The sequence below is a fragment of the Mustela lutreola genome, chromosome 14 (genome assembly GCF_030435805.1).
Source record: "Mustela lutreola isolate mMusLut2 chromosome 14, mMusLut2.pri, whole genome shotgun sequence".
NCBI classification, from domain to species: Eukaryota; Metazoa; Chordata; class Mammalia; order Carnivora; family Mustelidae; genus Mustela; species Mustela lutreola.
In genome coordinates this window covers 60,662,273-60,687,506 of record NC_081303.1, presented here as the reverse complement: position 1 = coordinate 60,687,506, position 25,234 = coordinate 60,662,273, and the positions used below count along the sequence as shown (strand labels likewise).

Here is a 25,234-nt window from a genome sequence, read left to right as displayed (position 1 = left end):
AACATTAAAGTAAAAGGGTATGTCACTAAGATTTTATTATTTTTGGCTATTGTTTTTTAAGATTTTTATTTATTTATTTGACAGAGATCACAAGTAGACAGAGAGGCAGGCGGGGGTGGCGGGGGAGGAAGCAGGCTCTCTGCTGAGAGCCTGATGCAGTCCCAATCCCAGGACCCTGAGACCATGACCTGAGCTGAAGGCAGAGGCTTTGAACCACTGAGCCACCCTGGCGCCCCTGATAATATTTTTTTAAGACTCTTGATAGGCGTTAAAAAAACGCTTTCAAGAAAAATCCTATTGGGACACCTGGGTGGTTCAGTCAGTTAAGCATCTGCCTTAAGCTCAGATCATGACCTTAGAGTCCTGGGATCCAGCTCCATGTCTAGCTCCCTACTCAAAGGCGAGCCTGCTTCTCTCTCTGCCTCTGCTGCTCCCTGTGCTTGTGCTCTCTCTCTCTCTCTCTCTCAAATAAATAAAGTCTTAAAAATATCATAACAATTTACATGTCCACTAGAGGTATACAAATATGTTTATCTTTCTGTAATTATACTAATTTGGTAACCATGATAGGTTGCTTTAATTTGCATTTCTTTTATTCCTATTGAGATCAAGCATATTCCATATGCTTATTATTGTTTGTTTAGCTTTCTTATTTGTTCACACACTTTATTCAAGAGATTTTAGATGTTTTTAAATTCATTTTTATTTGTGGAAGCTTTAATATTAAGAATAGTAATTATTAGTCATTAGAATGTCAGTTTGTCTTTTTGGTGTATTTAATGTATTTTAGGGGCACCTGGGTGGTTTGCTCAGTTGGGCATCCATCTCTTGATTTCAGCTCAGGTCATGATCTCAGGGTTGTGGGATCAAGCCCCACATAGGGCTGCACTCAATTTGGAATCCACTTGAAATTCTTTCCCTCTTTCGTTGCCCCTCTCCCTACTTTTGCTCTCACACTTTCTCTCTAAAATAAATGTGATTAAAGAGACAGGAAATAGTGTCTTATATTTTTGATAATGAAATCTCTGCTTATTTTTATAAAAATATTTTTTCTCTATCCAGTGTTAAAATATTATGTTGTTTATTTTTTTTTTAATTTATCAGAGATTTAAATTCATAGGTGTGATGATGCTAATTTCTGGGCTATTTATCCCGTCTTTCATTTCTCTGTTTCTCTTCGAATCATCATTATGACAATTTAATCTTCCTTCTTTCAGTATTTTAGATATTTAGAAAATACCTTTGCATCTTATAGATACAGTTCCCATCTTCTCCCTGCAGCTTATTACTCATTTTTGTTAAAAGGTCTTAATTCTTACACATATATTTTTTCCAAATGAACACTAAATTGAGTTGAAAAAATGCCACTGATATTTTTAACAGGCTCATTTTTTTATAAATTAATTCATGAGAAATTTATATCTTTTAGTAGTTCTCATCCAGAAATGTGTTATAATTTCATTTATTTAGGTATTTTATATCTCACAATAAAACCCTGTCTTTTTTTTTTTTTTTTCATAAAAAAAAATTTCTTATTAGGGTTATATCCAGGTATTTTACTTTTGGGGGGGATTTATTTTTTTGTGATTGTGCTTATTTATTTTTAATGTAATATTATTTTTTTTTTAAATATTTTATTTATTTATTTGACAGAGAGAAATCATAAGTAGATGGAGAGGCAGGCAGAGGGAGAGGGAAGCAGGCTCTCTGCCGAGCAGAGAGCCCGATGCGGGACTCGATCCCAGGACTCTGAGATCATGACCTGAGCTGAAGGCAGCAGCTTAACCCACTGAGCCATCCAGGCGCCCTTTAATGTAATATTAAAAGAATCATTACTGGTATCACATTTATGTCTTAAAATATGCCATTTTCACCAATACCATTTGAAAGCATTTATAAATCTCTGAGTTCATTTTTCCAGCTCTAGTAAGACTAGAAGTAAGTAAGTAAGAAAATACAGAGGTCCTTATACTTATGGAACATTCTTTGAGTCTAGCCCATTCAATTATGTGAATTTAGAAGACTATAACACATTTATAGACAAGATGGATGCTTTTACTTTGAACAAAAAGGTTTTTTTAATTTAAGTTCCAGTCACATGTGTAACCCATACAGCATGATGATTTCACATAAACCACAACCAAACTTTGACTAATTTTTTGTTTCCAGAAATTCCTTTGAGAAAATTAAAATAAGCTTGTCAAGCAAATATAAAAGGTTTAACATATTTGTATCCATTTGTACCAATTGAGAAAACCAGCAGTTCCCTTTTTTGGAATTGTTAAATAGAAATAATTAGATAGGCACACAAAAAAATCTGTAAAGTCATGTTCCTGGCAAAGTTTATTTACATAACAAAACTCAAAAGGGGTGTTCCTAAATGTTGAGCTATGTGGATTAACCACATTGTGGTGAATTCATTTTAAAGTGTATGCAGATGTGCATTTATTGATAAATATGCAGTATTGCAGTGTATTGCAGTTTATAATATTATAAAATTCTAGAAGAGTAAAATGTAGTAATATATTTATATGTGTGAGTGTATGTAAAAATATGGAAGGATGCATACCAAAATACACCAAAACATTAACAAGGTGACAATGATTATCTTGAAATTTTCGGTAATTTTAGTTTTTCTCTTCATAGTGTCTGATGTAGTCTTAAAATTTATAATAAACATAGATTTCTTTTATAATCAGACAAAGAAGGAATGAATGAAGGCAAGAGAAAAAAAAAGAGGTAGTTTGTAGCATGTATCTCATCTTACAGCAAAACTATTAGAAGACTTTAGGAGACAATAGACCCTAAAACTCCAAATCTCAAGTGAACTTGGGAACAGAAGACTTGACTTCATTAAGTATGGGGAGTTAAACATCTTGGGCCTGGACTTCTTTCAAATGCCCAACCGTTTGCAATTACTCTTTATTATCTTCTTGATTTTACTTGAATCCCTTAAACTTAAAGTGATTCACTTTCCCTTTTCCCTAATAATTTATTCCTTTATGATAATAGAGTTTCTTAATATCTTTTTTGATTTGTTCTCTCTGTTTCCTGTCTAATGATTTACTCTGTATGGCAGATGTGCAAAAGTTACCATATTGGAAAAATTATTATGCTATAATAATTATGGTACCATCAAACTGAATTAAATTATGCTTCATTGTAAATAGTAAAATGTATTAATTTTTTTAAAAGCCTTTTTATGCCAGAGAGGATAAATAAAGTTACCTTTATATACTTTCATTAAACACCATGACAGTACAAGCCATGTTGACAGAACTGACAACAAATCAACTCACTCCTTACGGCAATCCCTTCCACGTAGTTCTGGAATTAGCTTCCTCAGGACTATGAATTAAACACAATGTATGTAAAAAAATCTGTGCATTCTATGAATAAGAGTTTCACCTTCATTTTGTCTGAATATATATATGTAGGCAGATCTTGGAACAAAGTTTCCTTCCATCAATTTAAGATGAAAATGCACCTACATTTTAAGTGTGCATTCTTGTTTTCCCTTTAGCATATCACAATAGGGTTGTCAAATAGGCATACAAAGCGAGCTACACATGTAATTTTGAATTTTTAATACATGTAAAAAAAAAAAGGAATAGCAGAAATTAACTTAGTATGTATCTTATTTGAATGAATGTACCCAAAATATTGTCAATCTTAATAATGAGATTGCATGTTCTTTTTTTTATAATAAGTTTATGTGTATATTTTACACTTCAAGGATGCTTCCTTCTTGATCCGAAATATTTGATCTATATTTAGTTTTCAAAACAGTTTCAATTTAAAAAGTAGATTCCCATACCAACATAATTTAAAATTTTTCTAATAACTAAATCACCTAACAGTTTTTAATTTAACTGAACTAAAATTAATAAAATTAGAAACTCAGTTCCCCAGACACATTAGCCATGTTTTGAGTGCTCAGTAGCCACAGATGGATAGTGGCCTTTGCCTGTGAGCGCTTGGGCTCAGAACATGTGCAAAAGATGTAAGCATATTTTGTAAAAAGTGAAAAGTTAAGTCAATGCCAGACTATAGGGAACATATTGTCTACTGGATTTCAGAGAACGTCAAGTAACTGATGTTTTTCCTCATAAAATCAACTCGTTGGCTGGTTGGCTGAATTGGCAATCAAACAGTTGCTCTGGGTATTTGCAAAAAACATCTCATTTTCTTTTTTTAAGTCCTTTAATATTTTCTAAGGCAAATATCCGTATGTGCCCCAATCATGCTGAAAGCTGTCTCCCCTGGATATTCCTTTTATCCTTGAGACAACCCTTGATTTAACTGATACATAGAAAATTTAGAGGAAAGTAATGAGCATCTACATTAACAGAAGAAATTGAATGTAGCTATTGAGCTACCATGTTTTGCTCTTAACTTCTCAACCCTCTTATAAATCATGTAAATAAGTACAATAAACATTTATTGAGTGATTCCATAATACTTTGGATCTCCAGGTCCATCATTTGTGATGACACACAGAAGTTGGCCAAGGAAAGCTAAAAGTATGTCGTATGTCAAATAACTCCTTCCATCAAGTTTAGAGCACCATTTCTTTCTCAGCATTACAACTTAGTGTAATGGCACTTGACAGTATTGGCATTTCTGATATGACTTCTTTTGGCTAGCTCAGCATTCTTAAAAAATAAATAGTTTTTTCACTCTGTGATTGAAAGGGTTAAATAGTACCAATTCATTACCACTCACAAAAGGATTTATTTTGTTCTCATAAATCAGTTTTATTCCACATTTTTATTATTCCCTTGGGTGAGCTACTCCAATTGAAATCAATACAAGTGCAAGTGACACAATCAATCTAGATATTTGATTATGGATTGGAGATCCCCAGGCTGGCTTTTTCAGCCAGTTTCTTTCTGATCATCTCCCCCAAAGAACTGACTATTCTTATTGGCACCTATGACTTATGAACATGTTTAAAAAGCAGATAATAATTTTCATTTGTATACTGATGATAGAAGCCTGCAGAATGAGCAGAGATTAAAAGGTCAAGACTTAAAATATGTAGCTACAGTGTTGCTAATAAGCTGTCCCAATTTTTCAGTATTTTTCTTAACATGAGGTTAGCTTTATAATAACTTCATTCTTTGTTTAAAAAATACAAACTAATATAATTAGTGGCTGCAAACTGCATTCTTAGGCAGTGATTAACTACTTCTCATGATAGAGATGTTTTCACTCATTTATTGTAGAACTTAACCACACTAACTAGGTTAATAAGAAAACAGTTAAGGTGAATAAAATGCCTTTGAAGGGATTCAAGCTGGTTCTTTTCATTTCCATAATTTTCCAGGCTGGAAAGCCACCATCGAGGGATTTAAAAGAGGAAAACAGTTCAACTTTAAATTAGAGAGCAAAATTGATTAAGTTGTTGCTCAAGAGGGCAACATTTATATATCAAACTCTCTCTGCTTTACAAACAAATTTATATCTTATGATCCTTTACACATTGAATGCTTATTTGGGGACTCATGGTACCACATTATAGTACTCTTGCCTGTGACTCTAGCCACCTGTTCTTGGTTCTTAAGCCAAATTTTTGCAAAGGCACAATTACACCATTTTGTAACTCATTTTCTTATACTTAGAATAAGGCAATATTTGGTACAATTATCTGATTATTTCCTTAAAATAAATTCCAAGGCAATATTAACACTACATTTGCTTCTTTCAGCAAATATGTTAGCCTCATTTAGCCTTTTAATTGTCTTCACTGAGCTCTGTACGAAAGAGGATGTTTTGTGTTTTTTCGCAAATTACCTCTGGAAGGCACGTAAGTCTGAAAGTTTAAAAGAAGCCCTTTAGAAGCAGTTGAAAGAGCAAATCCATCCTTCTTTCATCCTGAGTCTTTAATTATTCTTTAGTTACTCTTGTTAAGCCTTCAGAACAGCTCTCCCTTCAGTCAAAGCCATGCACTTGGATTTCCACTTGCAAACTTCTTGGGCATGTGGAATTAGGGACTGTCTGTAACAGATTTTCTTCCTGCTTCTTCTCCCTCCAGTAATTTGCATGTATAACTGCTGCATAATTAAAGATATTCACAGCATTGATGACAGAACAGTGCAGTGGCATAAGATAGGACCCTGTCAATACAGTGTTCTTTCCACATGCACTGTTCCATTCTTTAAAAAGAGTTTACTCAAGAAAATCAATCTAGAAATTGGCAATGCCTCTCTTTGTACCGAAAGGCAGCACATTTTTAAAGAGGTAGTTGCTTTAATTGTTCAATGCAGAGGTAAAACTTTAAAGGGCCAGATAGTAAACGTTTTCTACCTTGCAGGCATTGGGGCCTATGCCATAACTCCTCAGTTGCACAGTTATAGTATGACAATACCTAGAATATAAGTGTCTGTGTTCTAATAAAACTTTATTTATAAAAGCAGGAAGCTGGCCAGATTTGACCTATAGGCTGTAGTTTGTGGATCCCTGGTTTTATTATAATGTATTTATAAATTTAAATCCAATTTGTATATTTTCCTTGTGTATTTAACTCTTTCATAATGCTTTTGATTTTTAAAAATTATGTGCTCTAGCTTAAAATGTATGTAATATAGAAAAATGACAATGAACCCCATTCCCTATAAATAACCCATGTCAACAAATGCAGAACATCATTTCCAACCTCTCTTAATTCATGAATGATTTTTTGGTAACAAACAACAGAAACAATTCTGGTTAATTAAGGCAAAAATGAATGATTACAAGAGAACTGAGCATTTAAAAAAGTTGTCAGGAAAGCTGGTGAGTAAGACTTGTGTGGAGACCACAAATAGCTTGACCCAGACAAGCTTGGCCTCCAGATATCCCTGCCTTGCCCTCACCCCCACCCCCTCCTAACCCTCCCGCACTCCCGGAGTGCACTGGACAATGCTGCCTTACTTCTGCATTCTCAACAATTCTAGAGACATCTAGAGGAATCCCTGATTGACTTGAGTCAGCTGCATTCCATCCAGTTTTGTAGTCCCCAGGTGGAAGCATCTAATGGGCAGCCCTGTGGTCAGTGTCCACGTGACCTCCAGCTAGCCTTTCATTTAAAAAAAAAAATCCTAATTATATTCCTTATCATTTTCTTTGTATATATCTATCATCTTCTCATTTGTTGTTGTTATCTCGATTTTTTTTTCTTATGCATTGATTATGATTATCTCAAGGCTTTCCATCATGCCATTGATTTAAATTTTATCTGTTTCTATTGTGTTCCTTACTTTTTCTAACCTTATTAAGTATTTAATGATTTTTTTTTCTAATTTTCAATTTGTTTCTCTGGCTCCGCCACATTCTTTTTCATGGTATGGGGAATATGTGTCATTTTTCTCTCCCACAACCATGTGATTATTTTGTCTTTTTATGTTGGGATCTTTTCTTTTCTTTTGGCTATATGTCTGCGTGTTCAGTATGTTCTTCCCTTAAAATTTATTTTGCTTCTGCCTTGTATGGGCAGCTCTGTCAAGACTTTGCTTTTGTTCTGAACCTGGCCATTTCTTTTCCTTTCTGGTGGTGGTTAGTCTTCCCTCAACCTAAGCTTTGAGAACTGGGTGTTATGATTAATGTCCTTGTCTGTAACCTTGGGGTAGGGATAGGAGGAAATGGGAGAAAATTCAAAGATATGGATAAATTCATTGGGCTGAATTCTAGGGGGGTCTAGTTTCTCGGTCTCCTCTGAAATCCCATCAAATGTCTCCTGTAGCAGTCTCCACTCCATTTATTCACATACATCTCTCAGTCCTAGTAACACCAGCTTCTTCCCCCAGCTCAACACAGTGTTCAGTAGAATGGCCGTTCTTCCTATTTCTACGGACTCTACTCAGTACATTTCCCTTCAGATTGAAGAAGATTAGTGAGAGTTCCAAGGATTTTGCTTGGTTTTTTACTCCTTACTCTAGGAGCAGAGTTAGGAACTATGTTATGTTGAGGATAAATGTACCATATCTTTCTTTTGTTGTGAGGTTTCAAAATTAATGTCATTAATTTGTTCCTTTTCCTTTATACATTTGCTCTAGGATTTTCAACTGTTCTTGTTAATCCTATTATTTTTGTTCTCCTACTTTCCTTCCATTTTAGAAGGCATTTTAGAAAGGTAATTCTGTCATACTAATTTATCCATTCTTCTCCATAAAGCATAAACTTTTGTAAGGACACCATTTATTCCTAATTCTCTTCTCAGCAAGGTGATTCATTTCCACAGTTTGGAAACCATAACACACAGACTCTAAAATAGCATAGGATTATCCCAACCTCTTGGTACTAACACTTGGGTAATCTATTGCCCTAGCATGTGGCCTAAACCTGTGGCTTGTCCCTAACCAAAAGACTATGGCAGAGAAGGTAGGATGTTAGTTCTATGACAACATTCCATAAGATTGTAATCCATCTTGCTGGGAGACTAGCTCCCTTGCTGGCTTTAATAAAGCAGGCAGCCATGTTGGGGAGACCAATGAGAAAGAAATGGAGGCAATTTCTACACAAAAGCCAGCTAGCAACTGAGGGCCAATAACCTGCAGGAAACTGAGACACGCAGTTCCAGTAGCCTGAAAAGAACAGAATGCTGTCAGAAACTACCTGAGTTGGAGGTGATCCTTCCCCAGTAGAACCTTGAAGTGGCACTTTGGTCCCAGCCAGCACCTTGACTGCAACCTTTAAAGATCCTGAGCACAAGACCCAGTTAAGCATGCTCAGACCCCTGGCTCACAGGAAGTATGAGATAAGAAATATATGTTGTTTTGAACGGCTTAGCTTGTGATAATGTCATCACACGACAGTAGATAACTAGTACGGGAACACAGAACTATGTGACTGCAGAAGATAAAGCAGGCAGAAGTCACCAGAGAAGATGATATAATTCTCACCCAAAATGGATGTTCTCCTTTAATGGAGAATGTATCTCAAGTGTATGTAGCTAAGTAACTAAAAAGAAAATTGTAAGCATTTCATTAAGAATTGGTGATAAAGTGCTCAGGGATCAATAACGATTGTTGACTATGCATTTGATCACAGTAGTACTAGAAGTTCAGTATGGCCCATGTATTTAGTAAGGTTCTGCTAGAATTCCAAAAGGAAACAGCAGCTTCTGTCAATCAGTCAGTCATATTCATGTCCAAAATTTACTCTGGAAGCTGCAAATCACTTTCTATGGGAGCATATTTTCCCAAATAGCTCTTGGCTGATTGAGATGATGGCAATAGTTTGTTCATTTGGAAAACTAACACTTTGTCCAATTAGGGAAAATATTAATCAAAGTACAAAAAAAAAAAAACCCAAAAAACAAACAAACAAAAAAACCCTGACTTTTCAGAGTTTCAGAGATAGTTGATGAAAATGAACCATACTTCCCTAAGTTACCACAATCATAACAAACCTCTTACTCTTGAGAAATTTATCTGCACATACACACACACATGCACACACATAGTTCTTTTCTGATATTAATAAAATGAAATCCATTTAGGAAAACCTGACTATGGCTTATAAAACAAAATTGATGAAAAGAAACCATGCTCCAAAGGACTTTTTAAAATGACATTTTAAATATTTGGAAGAGTAATTGTACATTAGTGATAGTCTTTCCCACACATTAAAAATAAAAACAAAGGGGCGCCTGGGTGGCTGTTAGGCCTGTTAGGCCTCTGCCTTCAACTCAGGTTGTGATCCCAGGGTTCTGGGATCGAACCCTGCATCAGGTTTCCTGCTTTCCGGGAAGCCTGCTTCTCCCTCTCCCACTCTCCCTACTTGTGTTCCCCCTCTCGCTGTGTCTTTCTCTGTCAAATAAATAAATAAAATTGTTTTTAAAACAAAAAGAACAAGACAAAACAAAAAATCCTCAGTATTTACAGAGCTCTTCTTGTTCCTGCACGAGCAAAGACTCAGGACAGAGGTTTCTGAAGCATCTTTTGGTGAGTTGTTGAAACATTCTCTGGATTTATTCCCTGAACTACAATTGTCATTCTAGCAGAGTGACCACTCTTAAGAGGCTTCAGAGAAGTACAGCTTTTACTAGATGACAACTAATTAAAAATCACATTAGAGTAATTACAATAATGGTAAGAAATACGATGCATTAATAGAGCACTATCCTTCCCAGGGCGCTGAGTCGCTCACAGGTTACCCATTTCTTTCTCTTTCAAAATGTTCTGTGGAGAAGACAGCTACATTGGTATACATCTATAAATATTTTCTATGTTGGCAACAATTTAAGGCCAGGTCTAGGTCCCTTTAACCATATGTTAACTTAAAAAGGAACAAATGCCCAGTGCTATTCGGATCTCTGCCAAGATGCTATCTATGATCATAACAGAGTTTGGAGGATGTACTTGCCTTTTGGGTAAAATAATTTGAAATAATAACTTCAGAAAGAATAAACAAAAGTAACTTAAATATTAATACAAGCTATAGAGTGACCTAGAATTATTAGCTCACATTAAAGACCTTACTCACCACTTTGCCCAGATCTGCGGTTTGTCATTCTATGTCTTTTGATTTGGGGATCGGCAGAATTCTGTGATAATGAGACAGAGCCGAACAACACTAAAATTGAGACCTCAATATCAGGGAAATATCGCATTTTCTTTTTACAGCAAGAAGTGGGGAAATTAGTTAACACCTTTCCTACCTTCAGGTGTAATTGGATTCAGAAAAAGGCTAACTTAAAGCAGGACCAGGGCTGACATGGAAAATCCTCACAAGGTAACAAGAATCAGTTTGGTTTGTTCGCTGTCATTTCTCATTATAATCTTTGTCATGAGAATGGATTCATGTTGTGCCATTTTCTGTTCTTGTTACAATCTTTGTCACATGAATAAGATATCAGGATGTTAATGCCTGGCATACAGTCTTCTATGTGTGATGATACTGTACAAGACTACGCTGACCTTTGCAATATTATGTATTCTGATTGGTTGTTCATTTCACCTCTTTCCCACAAGTTAATAAGGCTGTAAAAAGGAAAGAACCGAAATGGCCAGCCAGTCAAATTATAGAATATTGAAAAGGTCAGAGCAGTACAGCACAGAGGAAAAAAAAAATTATGGAATATATGGTGCATTAAAATTCTTGTGACAATGATTATAACAAGAATTGGAAAGGATACCCATTTATGTTGTATCAATCTGGAGAACCCCATAGGACGATATTCCTGAGACAGCAATCATTTACACCTCCGTGGATCATACATGTCTATTTACTCTGGTTTTTGCTTAAAAAAATAATTGTATAGAAAATATCCTACTATTCAACAAATAACATTAAATGTAAGATTTTAGCCTTAAAAAAATGGGCATGATTGCTATTAACATTTTTTTTGTAAGATTTCATATCTGCAGCTAAGAAAATGTTTTTTACAAGTAAGATCTGTTGGGCATAGATTTATGTTGGCTGTTTCTCGATTTAACACTTTTTTCTTCAAAATAAAGTAGAAAAGTAGGCCTGAATGATTTAACTTCTTAGAAAATCCTTTAGGATGTGGAATGTCCTGAGGAAGCATCTAGGAGTTTATTTGAAAATTTTAGGAATCTAACCAAAACTACTTGTTGTTTTTTGCTTGTGATGCATGATGTTGGACAATATACAAAGGATCTCTCCTTCCCCTGTGTCTTTAGTGGTGAGACTGAAAGGGAGAGAGAGAAGTACTTATCAGAAATACTGAAGTGATTTTTCTCAGGTGTGCAAAATGACTACTCATTTTAAAAATTATTTTTATATATACTTAAATATTTCTTATAAAATAATTTACTAGATTTTTTTAGTTTGTAAAGGTAGATCTGGTTGAAGAATCCACTTTATATGTTCTGAAGATGCATTATTTCACTAATAAAGATTTTATAGCCCAAAGCTAGAGTCTAAAGGCTTCATCAACAAGGATGTCAAAAGTGACCTAAGGGGGCACCTGGGTGGCTCAGTGGTTAAGCCTCTGCCTTTGGCTCAGGTCATGATCTCAGAGTCCTGGGATCAAGCCTCACATCGGGCTCCCTGCTCAGCAGGGGAGCCTGCTTCCCTGCCTCTCTCTCTACCTGCCTCTCAGCCTACTTGTGATCCCTCTCTCTCTCTGTCAAGTAAATAAATAAACAAACAAAAATCTTTAAAAAAAAAAAAAGTGACCTAAGTATTTTGGGAAACAGACGAGATGAATTTGGATCATTACTTTAAGACTAGCTTGAACATAGATTAAATAATCTTAAACGAGTTTTTCTGCATGCTTAAGAACAATCACCAGTGATCCCTGGGCCCTGCCTTCGAACAGTCTGATTTGATAGGTCTGGAGTGGAACTCAGCTCTGTGGATGTTGATGAAGTATTCCCAGGTGATTCTGATGTAGGTGGCTGATGTAGTGTGATGACCTCATCTGCGGAGTGCTTAATGTGACCCCCAGGTTAAAGCCCAGTGGTGCAGACCACACCCAAAGAGGTGGACTTGACTTCAGTGCCTGGTGGCAGGGTGACAGCGAGTTGTGGTTCCAGGGCCTTCACCGTTCACTTATACTTACAAATAGGGTCAGTGCTAAGGGAGACCAGACAGAAATGGTCACCTGTGATAGGAAATGCTTATCATTTTAGCATTTTCTAGCTTGATTCTTGAGGCTGAACCAAAGGGGCTGCATTTTCCAGCCCAATGAAAACAAAGTTTATGCAGTGGAAAGCAGTAAAGCGAGACCCTCTCAAAAGTGGGGAGGCGGGGTGGCGGGGGAGGGGGGATCTGAGGACTTGCATTTTAAGAATTTTCCCCCAGGATCTCAGAACTCAAACTGGTCCAGTTCAAAGGAAGAAAGAGAAGAATAAAGTGGAGACAGAGACAAAATCTGTGGATCCGGTTTTGGTTTTAAATCTGGGGATTTGTGAGCTTCACCGAGGGTTGAAATCCTGACGGTTGCTCCAGGGTTAGGAACGAGTTGCATGTGAGCGCGTAAGGGAGCACTGGACTCACTCAGCTGTGTGGTTCCTGGAGACACACAAGTTCTTTTTTGAGCTGAACAAAATGGTTATGTAATTGCATACTTCTCATAATTATTGAGTAATTATATACTTCTTATAATTACTGAGTAATCATTGTTCTATAACTAGAACTTAATGTTACAACTAATTGTATAATTACCATGTATTAATGTTATCTGGGAAACTTAGAATAGAGTGGTATTTAATATATTTGCCCCTGCCGTGCCATTTTCAAAGATAGCAAAATTGTTTGTTTTATAGCTGGAAATTTGCTTCAGAAACAAACAAAATATAAGGGGAAAAAAACTCTTACCAATACTGTAATCTTAGATGTTAACTCCTTGTTCTTACATTTGCACCTGGCTTGAAATTTTATAAAATCGTATTCTCTTGGCTTAATTTTAGAATCCTCATCGTTATTTTGTAGTCTTCAATTTTTTGTAAGGTATGTGCTGTTATACTACTTCAGAGGCAATTAGGCATCTACCTGGGTCTTGCAGGATAAAGCTGACCTTTTTGAAATTTTACAATTGGGTATGTGACAACAGCAGCAATTGTTTCAGCTATAACGGAAAATTTTTCCAAGGAGTTAGACATTATGGGACTTGAGGTCTTCAAATACAGATAATGTAATTTTTCTTCAACAGTGTTTACAAGGGATTCATAGTAAATCTTAACCAGGTTTCTCGAGTCCAGGAGCGACGTCTTGTACATCTTGAGCATATTGTTATCAGAACCTAGCAAAGCCTGCTCTCTGCATGCAGTTGGAGTCAATAATCTGTCTATTCAGGTTGACTCGTTACAAAGAACCTGTGAGAGCTAATAAAGTGTCATTTGGAAATGTCTTTCCAAGGCAACTTTTCAGATTTCAGAACTTCTTGTTGGTATGTGCTCCACATAGATCTATCTGTGGTGTCTATTTTCAGTTCAGGAACTTAAAACAATTCTTAAACAGTGAACATATCTTTATCTTATTTTATTAAAACTGAATAGAAATTATTATCCTCATGTTTTAGCCCCTAAGTACATTTATTCCCTTGGCACCACTCCGTTGTGCCAATTTCAAGTTCAGAGCAATAAATTCTTCCATGACACTAGGGATTTCTTCTGGTCATGGGAAACATTTAACTTACACCTGTGTATTTTGCAGCAATAATTTTTTTTCAGCTCCATCTTTCTTCCCAAAACTATTACAAGTATCTTTTAAAGTTTTTTGTGTATTTTTAAAGTTTTTGTGTGCCTTACCCACATTTCACAAAAATGCTCAAACTAGATGTGAGATCCTCTTTCACATCATTTGATTCTTTATTAATTATAGAGTTTGATGTATAACATGATTGGACAATGACCTAGGGGTAGCAGATGTGATTAATGTTTTGTTCATTGAAAAATATTAGAGTTTTGATTCATATACATTGTTGGGTGGGAGAGAAGGAAAATGTAATAGAAGAGTAATTGCTACAGAGGAAGTAAAATAAAGAGTGTAGAATTCTTTATCACTTGCTAGTTGTAAATGTTTGTTTTGTATGTATTAGTTTGTTTATAAATGTTTTGTTTGTAATGTATCAGTTGTACTATAACAAGAACAGTTACACTTCCTAGTTGTTGTAGATGAATACCTATTATATGCTGGGTAATGTAAAGAAATGATCTCGTTTAATCTTCATAGTAACACTGCAATCAAAGTATTATCATTCCCCACTCTCAGATGAAAAACATGAGACTCAGACATACTGAATAACTTAGCAAAGAGCACATTCCTCAAGAATGATAAGGAAAGGACAGGCTCAAATGCAGAACTTTCTAACAATCAAATGCATGTACTTTTCTTTGTACCATATTCTGCTATAAAACTATGTCCAAAATATGGTATTTTTGATAACTATTACAACTATCCTGTTTATCGTACAGTGTAAGATCATTATTGGTATGTGGCCATATTTTAATTTTTTCACATTTAACCAGTAAATATTATATCATTATCTGGAAATCTTGCAAATATGCTTTCCCTTTAAAGTCTGGCACCATGTGTGTTTTTTATTCATTTGCCTATGTTTGTAGAATCTGTGTGGGGGAAATTAAAGGGACATACAATAAAAGTGTTTTGGCAAAGAAAAAAGGCTATTTGAGGTAAATAGTAGTATTGTTAACAACTACTGTGTTTAAGGTATAATGATAACTGAATTTTACTAAATTTCAGCAATATTCTGAAAAATTTGCCTCATAAATATACTATTTATATCCAGAACCATTCTAGATTGCGGGGAAAGAATGTGGTTTCCTCAGTCTGCATATCATATAAAATCCAAGAATGGGGGTGCCCGGGTGGCTTAGGTAGTTAAGTATCTTGCCTTCTGCTCAGGTCACAATCCCAGGATCTTGGGATCAAGCCTCATGTCTGGATCTGAGCTCAGGGTGGGGGACTCTGCTTGAGGATTCTCTCTCTCTCTCCCTCTGCTCCTTCCCCCACTCATGTGTTTTCTCTTTCTCAAATAAATAAATATAATCTAAAAAAAAAAAAAATCCAAGGATGAGGTGAGGGGGAAAAACCCTCAAACAATTGTAAATAACCATCATGGAATCAATTACTGTGTCTGTGTCTGAGTTGTCCTTGCACGCACGATACTTGTGGACAGCTGCACGCCATCTTAAAATAACATTTCAGTTATTTTGATCATGGATGAATGAATGAACTCTTAAATTTTCCTTTTTATCAGCAGTTAATAACTACACTCTTCTGAATGGCACACAAGTCATGCACCGCAGCGAAGAGACCAACGTTTGGGTACTCATTGAGGGGCTGATTCCTTTTACTAACTATACCGTGCAAGTGAATGCTTCAAATAGCCAAGGCAGCTTGATGAGTGATCCCATAACACTGGCAATGCCACCCGGGGGTAAGTCCATGAACAACGCTGGCTACATAGATTTATATAACTGCTCTACTATAAGTCTCCCCTGAGTGCTTCATTATTGTGAAAATTAATTTTTTTTTTTTTAACTTAGAGGCTCAATTGTATTTCTGGTTGTTTGGGTTGTTGTTTTGTTTGACTGAGACCCTTTTATTGATTTTTTTTTTGTTCTATTGAGACTGTTTTCATCTTGCACTGTGTATGTACGGGTATATATCATACATAGGTATCTCTTGCTTTGCATGTGTGTGCAGCAAATGGAAAGGGAAAGCTACTCACACCACTGGAAAAACACCTTTAACTTCCATGCCCTAATGATTAGAGTTCAGTAGTGTCCCTTTCTAGGTAAAATCCAGATACTTTTATTTTAACTATCTGTATAAATAACTGATTTAACTTATTTAGAATTATTATATTGATCTGCAGTCACCTCCACCCTTATTTTAACCAATTATGTGACTAACTGCTAAGAAGAAAGCTCCCTGTTAGATTGTTAAGGACAGCCCTTGAACAAAGCATGCCTCAAAATAATAAGAGCGTGATTCTCAACTGAGGGTTCAGGAATGTCTGTTCTCTGAAAATACAAAAGGCAAAGGACTCTAAAACACCAGACTGTAGCTCAGCTTCAAAAACCAGTGTCTCTGGACTAAGGGAGAATGTCGCTATGTCATTAAGCAGCAGGACTGGATAAATACCGCTCCGGTCACAAAGGGTTTAAGCGGTCACAAAGGGTTTAAGCGCAGCAAAATCCTCCTCACAGAGGACAATGAAGAGTTAATTTGTGGTTTGTATAGAACGCTTCTCCCAAGGAAGGATTTAATACCTGCTCTATCATTAAAACCACTCACTATTATCTACCTTTCATGACATTATAAGACTTAATGAATAGATGTTTACCAAAACACCTGAAACTCTAAATGGCAGAAGCCACATTGTTTAAAAATGCTTGGAAGAGACAGTTAGAGCTTAAGGACTCACTGTCACATTTCATAAACCGATAATTAAAAAAAAAATTTTTTTAAAAAGGGACATTGGATTTAGATAGGGGCTTGTTTAAGAATTGAGACCAAAAAACCAAAACAAAACAAAACCAAGAAAAGAAACCTTAAGCACTCATATCTCCATTTTTTAATTTAACCCAACATACTGGAAAGGATAGAACATTTAATGACTCTATACCTTATATAATAGCCTTTATTCACACTTAGAAATTAAATAGTAATTAGTGCCTTAATGGAGATTTTTAAATTACATAGCAATACCTTTTTAACAGGATATGTGGGAATTTAATGAGTTATAGATTCCTTTTATGGCATTCATACTGATTTAGATGGTTTGTAATTTACAGCAAGTTACATCATATTCATAAAATAGGGCCAATTTAATTCATTGTTCATGCACTTAGGAATGCCTAGTAATTTAGAGTAAATATCTCTGGGTGCATGTATATATACAATTCACTTAAACATAGCAAGCTTCTCATGCTAACTCAATATACAATCTGTGCCTGTATCTGTCAGTGGTTAGTAGAAGAGTTAATATTATGCAAACAGGAAGAAACTAAAATTTTCTTTCCAGCCGTACAGTTGAACTGAAGTCAACTGCTGAATTTACTTTTATGTCTACTCTGGAGGCTTATTCATGCCATTATCATGCCTTCTGCAGGCTCATACTTTCTGGGCATGATGTAATTATTCACTTTCTAAACTCAGAAATCCAGAATTTGGGAGATGGCCCTTCACCGAAAGAGGAAGCAAAATGTCTTCAAAGACATTGATTTGCTCAAGTTTATTATAGCCATTAAGACATACTTTTTTTTTCATCATTAGATTGTTGTTGATTACAATTAGGAAACTTATAGCTTTGAAATTATCTTTTTTATGACCTTGTGGCAGTTTAAAGGTGACACCTCATTGATTAAATAGGTTTTAGTTCATGCTTCCTTTTACTTAATGATCTGAAAACATATTATCCTGATTTACACATAAAATCATGCTGAAAAGCATGTGGCATTCACTAGAATATGTGTGTTTAAGTAGAATTAAATTAGTACTGAGAGTTATTAAAGAAATCTTCCATGCCTTTGTCCAGTGAACTGTGCTTTGTACTGAAATGAATAATAAATGAACCGAAGTACAGAAGTGAACCAACTTATGGGGAGAGAAGGTTCTGTATGCTATTTACTTTTCCATTATATTTGGATTGTTACCATTTTTTGCCGTTTCCTTGATTCAAATATTAAGTCTCTTTTTTGGTGATGTGGAATTCCTGCTCTCCCTCACTGCTGGGTTATGCAAGATTTGTAATGATAATACCCTTAGCTATGTTTTCTTCTTAGTATAGCTGAAAAATATAATAATAGAAGGTTTAGGCAAAATAGACATGCTATTTTTTTCTTGGTCAAATGTTTGCTATCAAATGTGGTCTGGAAAACTGCCTTGACCCCCTAGATCTGGCCAAGTCCTACTCATTTTTAAGGTTTCAACTTAGAAATAGGTCCTTCAGAAAGTTGTCTTTTACCAACTGAGGCTGAGATAGGGCCCCTAGGTGTCCTAGAGTACAATCACGTTATAGTGAAATGGTCTGTCTGATGGGACTATCAACAATCACTGGTTATAAGACCCCCCCACAGCAGGGACTGTTTCATATTCACATTTTGATCTTCAGTGCCTAGACCGAACCTGGTGCATCATAGGTGCATAATGAATAATCGGTGAGTGAAAGAATCAGTCAGTCAGTCAGTCCAGGTAGCTTGATTAAGAGTTTTAAATTGTAAGCTTCTCATTGTTCATGCCTGTTCATGCCTCATCTTCTATCTGAGCAACCTTCTATTGTAACCATCTATGGAGAATTTGACCCTCTCTGCACACTGTTGTCCAGTGTAGGGATACTGTGGTCATGCCCATGTGACAAGGACCCCAGACTGTAAGGAGGACAGGGCATCAGATATAAGAAATACTCTCAAATTGCTCCAACTCACTGCTCTTTGATTCCCTCACTATGGTGGTTATTTTGCTAAGTGTAGAACAGAATGGTTATGAAATGCCTTATTTGATACCACCTTTCTCGATGTTTCTGTTTTTCTGATGAGAAAGAATAATGATGGAAATGCAGTTTATACCTCAGTAAAGCTGGAAAAATTAAAAAAAAAAAAAAAAAACCAGTCAAACAGGGGCGCCTGGGTGGCTCATGGGTTAAAGCCTCTGCCTTTGGCTCAGGTCATGATCCCAGGGTCCTGGGATCGAGCCCCACATCGGGCTCTCTGCTTAGCGGGGAGCCTGCTTCCTCCTCTCTCTCTCTGCCTGCCTCTCTACCTACTTGTGTTCTCTGTCAAATAAAAATAAATAAATCAAATCTTTAAAAAAAACAAAAAATAAAAAACAGTCAAACAAGACCTAATCTCAAATCCTAGTTAATTCCATCACATCTCCCTGTTTCCTTGCTCTTCTGTTAAGAAAATTAATTTTATTTAAAAAAAAATAAGGCTCTCGACTTCAACTACACAAGCAAAAAAAGGAATATGATTAAACAATCTGATAAACACAAGTTGTTTTGAAGATGGAAATTAAGGCAAGCGGGATCGTGGAACCAAGAGCTCAGCACAAATATGCACGTTGGCAAATCCAAATCGCACACACTTTTTATTTTAAAAATTCATTTGAAATATTATTTGGTCAACTGGAGGAGTCGGGGGGTTATTATTCCTTCATTTCTGTAGCATATCTCTATCCTCTTCCATGCTGAGGTTTTTGTATTTCTACAATGACTATATTTGGTTGTTTGTAATAACATAATGCTCATATTTAGCACTAGGATACTCATAGAAATGAAGAATATATTTAATCTGAGCTCTTGAATAGCATTATAGTGAAGGTTCAAGAGTTCTAGGGAAAAAAATTAAAAAAATAAAAACGGAATCCAAATGTTAATCCATAAATATGAAACTTTCCTGTGACCTTTACCCCTTCAAGGTCTGGAGTTACTAATGGGGTTAGGATTTCAACTCTTAATGGGGCTCAGTGCATTAGTGTTTTGTATGCATGGAATTCAGCATTCAGTTTAATAAGTGGTTGACATTGGTGATGTCCCTTAATTTGCTTAAATCTAATTGGCTCTTTTATCAGTCAAACCTGTATGGATTGGCAATTGATCAGAAAGGGTCAGCCATGACTCTGCATGTAGTTAAAGGATGGAAACCGCCCCCCCTCCATTAAAGTCACAGTTGCATGATAATAAGCAAGGGAAGAACAAATGAGCTTAGAGGAGGAAGGCAAAGAAGCTTAGAAGTTTTTCAGGATCTTCAAGTTCAGAACAAAGGCATTATAGAGTATATAAATTTTAAATACACTGCATTTTGCCTCCAGACTTAAACCTTTTTTTTTCCAGATGAACTGAAATCTTGTCTGAAACTGTCTTTGTTACATCAAAGACCTACTCAGAAAGCTAAAAGAGACAGAAGAAGCATAAAAGGGCATAGTTTAAAATGATTAATGACAAATTCCATACTGACGAGCTAGAAACAGATTTTTTATGAAACTTTTATATTTTTCCAAAAGGAATAATTTTATTCTATTTATCTTTCTCTGAACTGCTTTATTGTAACAGTGAAAGGAACTCAGAGCCACCTGAGTTTGTGAACTTAATCTGGTTTTCTAGGATGGTAAATAATTTGTCATTTATACCTTCAAATTGATGAGAATTATTATAACCCACAGACTTCATAAAAATACTAAGATTGAAGAACATGGTTCTTTTCCAAAGGTGGGTTATTAGAAAATGAAAAACTGAGAAAGGCAAAATGGTTCTGAGTGGTTTGCTTTAGAATTTGAGTTTGTCTCTCCTTTCCTGACCCCCCCAACCCCCACCTCCAACCACCTAAAACATCAAGGAAATAAAAAGAGTGTAATCCATTTGGAATTAATCGTTAGGCACGTTGTAAAAGTCTAGACTTCGGAATCCCACACACCTAGATTTGAATCCTCCTTCATTCACTGGCTGTGTGACTATGAGCAACTCACAGGTAAATCTGAGCCTCAGTTTGTTCATCCATAAAACTGGCTCAGTGGTAATTCCCACCTGATAGAGGATTAAACAGCACAGTGTCAAGTGCTTAGCACAGTGGCCGTCTTGGTAAATACTTGGTGCTTGCTACCTTCTTTGTTCTATTTCACTGCTAAGACTCTTTTTGAGCCTCTTGTGATATTTGTGATTCTGAGGAAATACATGTGTGGTCTTTGGCCCCATTTCTGACAGAGAGCTCCTAAATCCCTTGGAATTTCCTAGGTGATGAGAACTATAAAGTTGTCTTTTGCTGTGTTACTAAGGTGACTTTTGAACTTCACCTAAGGGTAGGAGTTGGTTTCCAGTGGTGTCAAGCAGGTGATCAGAGGATTAGAAATTTCAGTCCTTTCCCTCCCCAGAGAGGGAAGAGGGGCTGGAGGTTAGATCAGTCTTAAGCGATCATGTCTGGGTAATGAAGCCTCCATAAAAACCCATAAGGACCCAGTTCAGAGAGTTTCCAGGTTGGTGAATACATAGATATTTGCTGAGAGTGGCCAGTTTGAATAGGGCCTGCAAGCTCTGAGCCCCTTCCCACATACATTGTCCTATGCATCTTTTCTTTCTGGCTCTTCCCGGGTTATATCCTTTGTAATAATCCAGTAATCTACTAAGTAAATGGGTTTCCTGAGCTCTGTGAACTCTTCAAGCAAATTAATCGAACCTAAGGAGAGAGTCATGAAAACCTTGGGTTTATAGCTGTTTTGTCAGAAACACAGCTTGTATGTGTGTGGGGGAGAGGGAGCAGTCTTGTGGGATTGAACACTTAGTCTGTGGATTCTAATACTATCTTCAGGTAGATAGTGTCAGAACTGAGTTGAATTATAAGGCATCCAGCTTGTGTCTAGCACCATTGGAATTGGGTGTGCAGAAGACTTTTACCTCTGAAAGCTGGACAATGAGGGAGGACAAGCGAAATTCAGAGTCTTTGTGCTTTCTGGAGAGACTTCCTACATTTTGTCCTCCTATATTTCCACTCTCTTCCTACATTTACCCCTCAGAGCATTGACATAAATATCGACAGGCTGGCAGCCCTGCTAAGGGCTGGTTGTGATGTGTATTCGATGGTGAAGTAAAGCAAGAAGGATGAAAAGTAATTTTCCTTTTAAAATAGCTTAAATATCTCCCTCTATGACCTCTGGATCATAATGTGCAAATGATTTTTACATCAAGCTCTCATTGGTTGTCTTGGGATTTCAGTGGGCAGAAAAGCAGTACATTTTTTTCTTAATAGAATCTGTTCTGTATTCATACCAAGCCACTTATTAGATAACAATGTTTATGATTATTTTTTATTTCCATTATATGTATATTTTATTCATAAATAAATACTTTTATAACTTTGTTAATGTTAGCCAAAAGAGAGGAGTTTGAAATTTTTTCCAAATATTTTTCACCATTTCCCAATTTTCCTTAAATATATTTTTTAAAAAGTTGAATCTTGGAATTGAAAGTGCATTTCGTTTTCCATTCAGTAGGAAAGCTTAGTAGTTGTTCAGACAATGCACTTATGAATAACGAAATGAAATCTTTGCTTTTTGAAAAGTAACGTAATATTTGCCCAATAATATTGCTAAAACAATAATATGTAAGTCACTGAATTTTCAGAGATTGAAGTATGGAATTAATTTTTAGTTAAACTTTAAAAGACTGGAATGCTTTTACACCTACCTATTACAGTGTAACAAACCACTCCAAAACTAGCCATTTAATACTACTGTTCTTTATTATTCCTCATGACTGTACAAATTGTCCATTTTGGAAAATAAAGTGAAGTCTCCTGGAAAGTATACTGAAGCTGCAAAATTTTGCCCTTGAACTAGAGTAGTTGAATATTCATTTTGGTATTTTACAGAATAAAAGGAAATTTAAAAAAATAATCTGGTAAATATGTTAAGAGTTGGTAGGTAGAGAGAGTACCTATTGTATACCAGAAGGAAGAGCATAAAAGGGAGCTGAATGATGATCTACCCTGGGTGCAGTCTACCCTAGAAGGAGGGAGCCGAGGACACTATCAAATTCTTCTTCTCGGAGTTTTTACCGTGTTATAATAGCTCTGCTTTTGAAAGAAAAGAGAAAGAAATCATTGATTATATTCTTTCAATTGAGTGGGAACTGAGTCTGAAATTTTTGGTATAAGTTGCTCAGTGAATTTATTCTTCTCCTTCATTTTTTAAAGGAAAGTACAGAATTCTCTCTCCTTTTTTCTCCTCTCAATGGAAATTCCCAAGACCTTTTAGAAAGAATGGTGTGGGTAGTGCTACGGACCAACCATAAGGGGATTAGTAACATTTTAGGTCAGACTCTCTAAGAGAATGAAAAGGAATTAGAAGCTCAAAAAGCAGGGAGAGATTAAAAAAATTAAAAATAAAAAAATAAATAAACAAACAATCCTCAAAAAATAAGTAAGAATTGCAAAGGCAAACTCCATTTTATCTTACACTTGCCTTATATTTTGCAGCCCTCATTCGCTGTGGCACTGAGAATACAATTTCTAGCCTTCCTAAAATCTCTAGTACAATGCCAAGATGCTCCTTTTTTGTGTGTTTTTATGAAATTAATAGTACTAAAAATTGTAAAAGCTTATTTGCAGTATATAAATAAAGATTCCATCAGCATGTGTTTTCTGGTTTTCATCTATTCTGGATCCACTTTATTTGCAAGATGTTTAGGTCAAAACTTCAGCATGCAGGTGGCCACAGGTATCTTAAAAATGAAATTATACAAAGGAATGGAAATGTTTAAAATAAACTGTAGATCAGAAACCCAAATAAATAGTAGGCTAAGATAGTATATTTTCTTATTCAGGAATGAGGTCAAGGAAAGATGAGATTAACTGCCTTTCCTAATATAAGAGTCACCATGAAGATATGAGATTGTGAGGCCTAGCCTTCTTTAAAACAACATTCTACCATGTAAACAGATGGTTTATCTTTACCTTCAGTATATTAAAAACTTTACAATTTACATTGCATTCAGTTCATAATGCCTCTTTGCAGCAGTTGTGCATAAGGTTGTACTTCTGTGCAAGTCTTCCAAATGTGCTCTTTTTCTCCTGGAAAAATCAACTTGTTGATAGTAGGCAGATTCAATGAATAAATAGTATTTAAATTATTAATAAAATAAATAGTGTACTTTTGAAAACATATACCAGGACATTTCGTTTAACCTGTGCTCAATTCCCAGTACGTTACGAGAACAGAAAGGAAGTATTTATGACTGTCTCAAACATGTTGTCAAATCCTCTTATGAAAAAATCTTACCTATAACTTTTTTAGAATTGTTAGTTCACCTTGTTCTTTGTGTGTGTATATGTGTGTGTGCATACATGTGTGTTTATAAAATTGCATGACATCAACCAAGAAGGAGGATCAATTTCTACATCATAATATGTGAAATTTTCCTCACTTTGCATGTCACTGTCTTGACAATGAGCTTCCTCCTTATAAAAATACTTTAGAAAAGGACTAACTTCTGAGCCATGAAGAAGATGGAAGGAAACTTTGAAGTGTGTTTACCATGGTCTCAACAAGCCTCCAGCAAAGGGCTGCCGGCTTCCCACATCTGCATATTCTCCTGTGGTTTACATAGAAATACACACGCCCACGCACAATTAAGTGCTATCTTTAGAGCATCCTGGGGCCACAGAGAGAGACAAAAAAAAAAAAAAAAAGAAAAGGAAAAAGAAAAAAAAAGTAAAAGAAAAAGAAATCAAATTTTTCCTACTTTACCAGGGGAGAGAGGTGGAAAATATTATCTCTTTAAGTTCCATTGATATTTAAAAATCATATTTTTAAAAAGAATAAGTATAATTCCCCTTTCTGTTTTTTTATCTTGGCATAAAGGTTATCTACAACTTTAAGGTTAAATAAAAATCATGTCTGTCTGACAGGCTCTGCAGTTTGAAAGCAACTTGAAGTTTTATTTGAATTCTTAGAGTGCCCTAAAGAAATTTTTGCTTTATTTTTTAAAAATAATATCTCATTCTTTCCTTTTACCTTTGTTATCATAGACAGAATCTATGCCTGACTTGCATAAAATTCTGTGAACATTTACTTGTCTGCATAAACACTTTTACAAAATGGGGACAAGTTCTTAATATACCTTAAGTACTTAAAGACTGTATTTCCTATCTCTTTTCATTCATTAGGAACTTTAAGAAAATCCTTATTGTATCTCTGCAAAGGGATATAGATCATCTAGAGTCCAAAGGCTCTACAATTTTGTAAAAACTTAACGAAGAATAGATTATGGCAACAGTAAACAAATTCACTGCAGCCAGTATGACATTCATGATTATTAATGAGC

General features: G+C 35.6%; 1 protein-coding gene across 1 annotated transcript in view; it reads left to right on the top strand.

The window, feature by feature from the left end:
• Positions 1–25,234, top strand: part of USH2A (usherin) — a 704,505-nt gene that overhangs the window by 394,773 nt on the left and 284,498 nt on the right. The window contains exon 37 of the mRNA XM_059145262.1: positions 15,674–15,853. Within this exon, the coding sequence (XP_059001245.1) occupies positions 15,674–15,853 (180 nt within the window). The remainder of the gene's footprint in view (positions 1–15,673; positions 15,854–25,234) is intronic.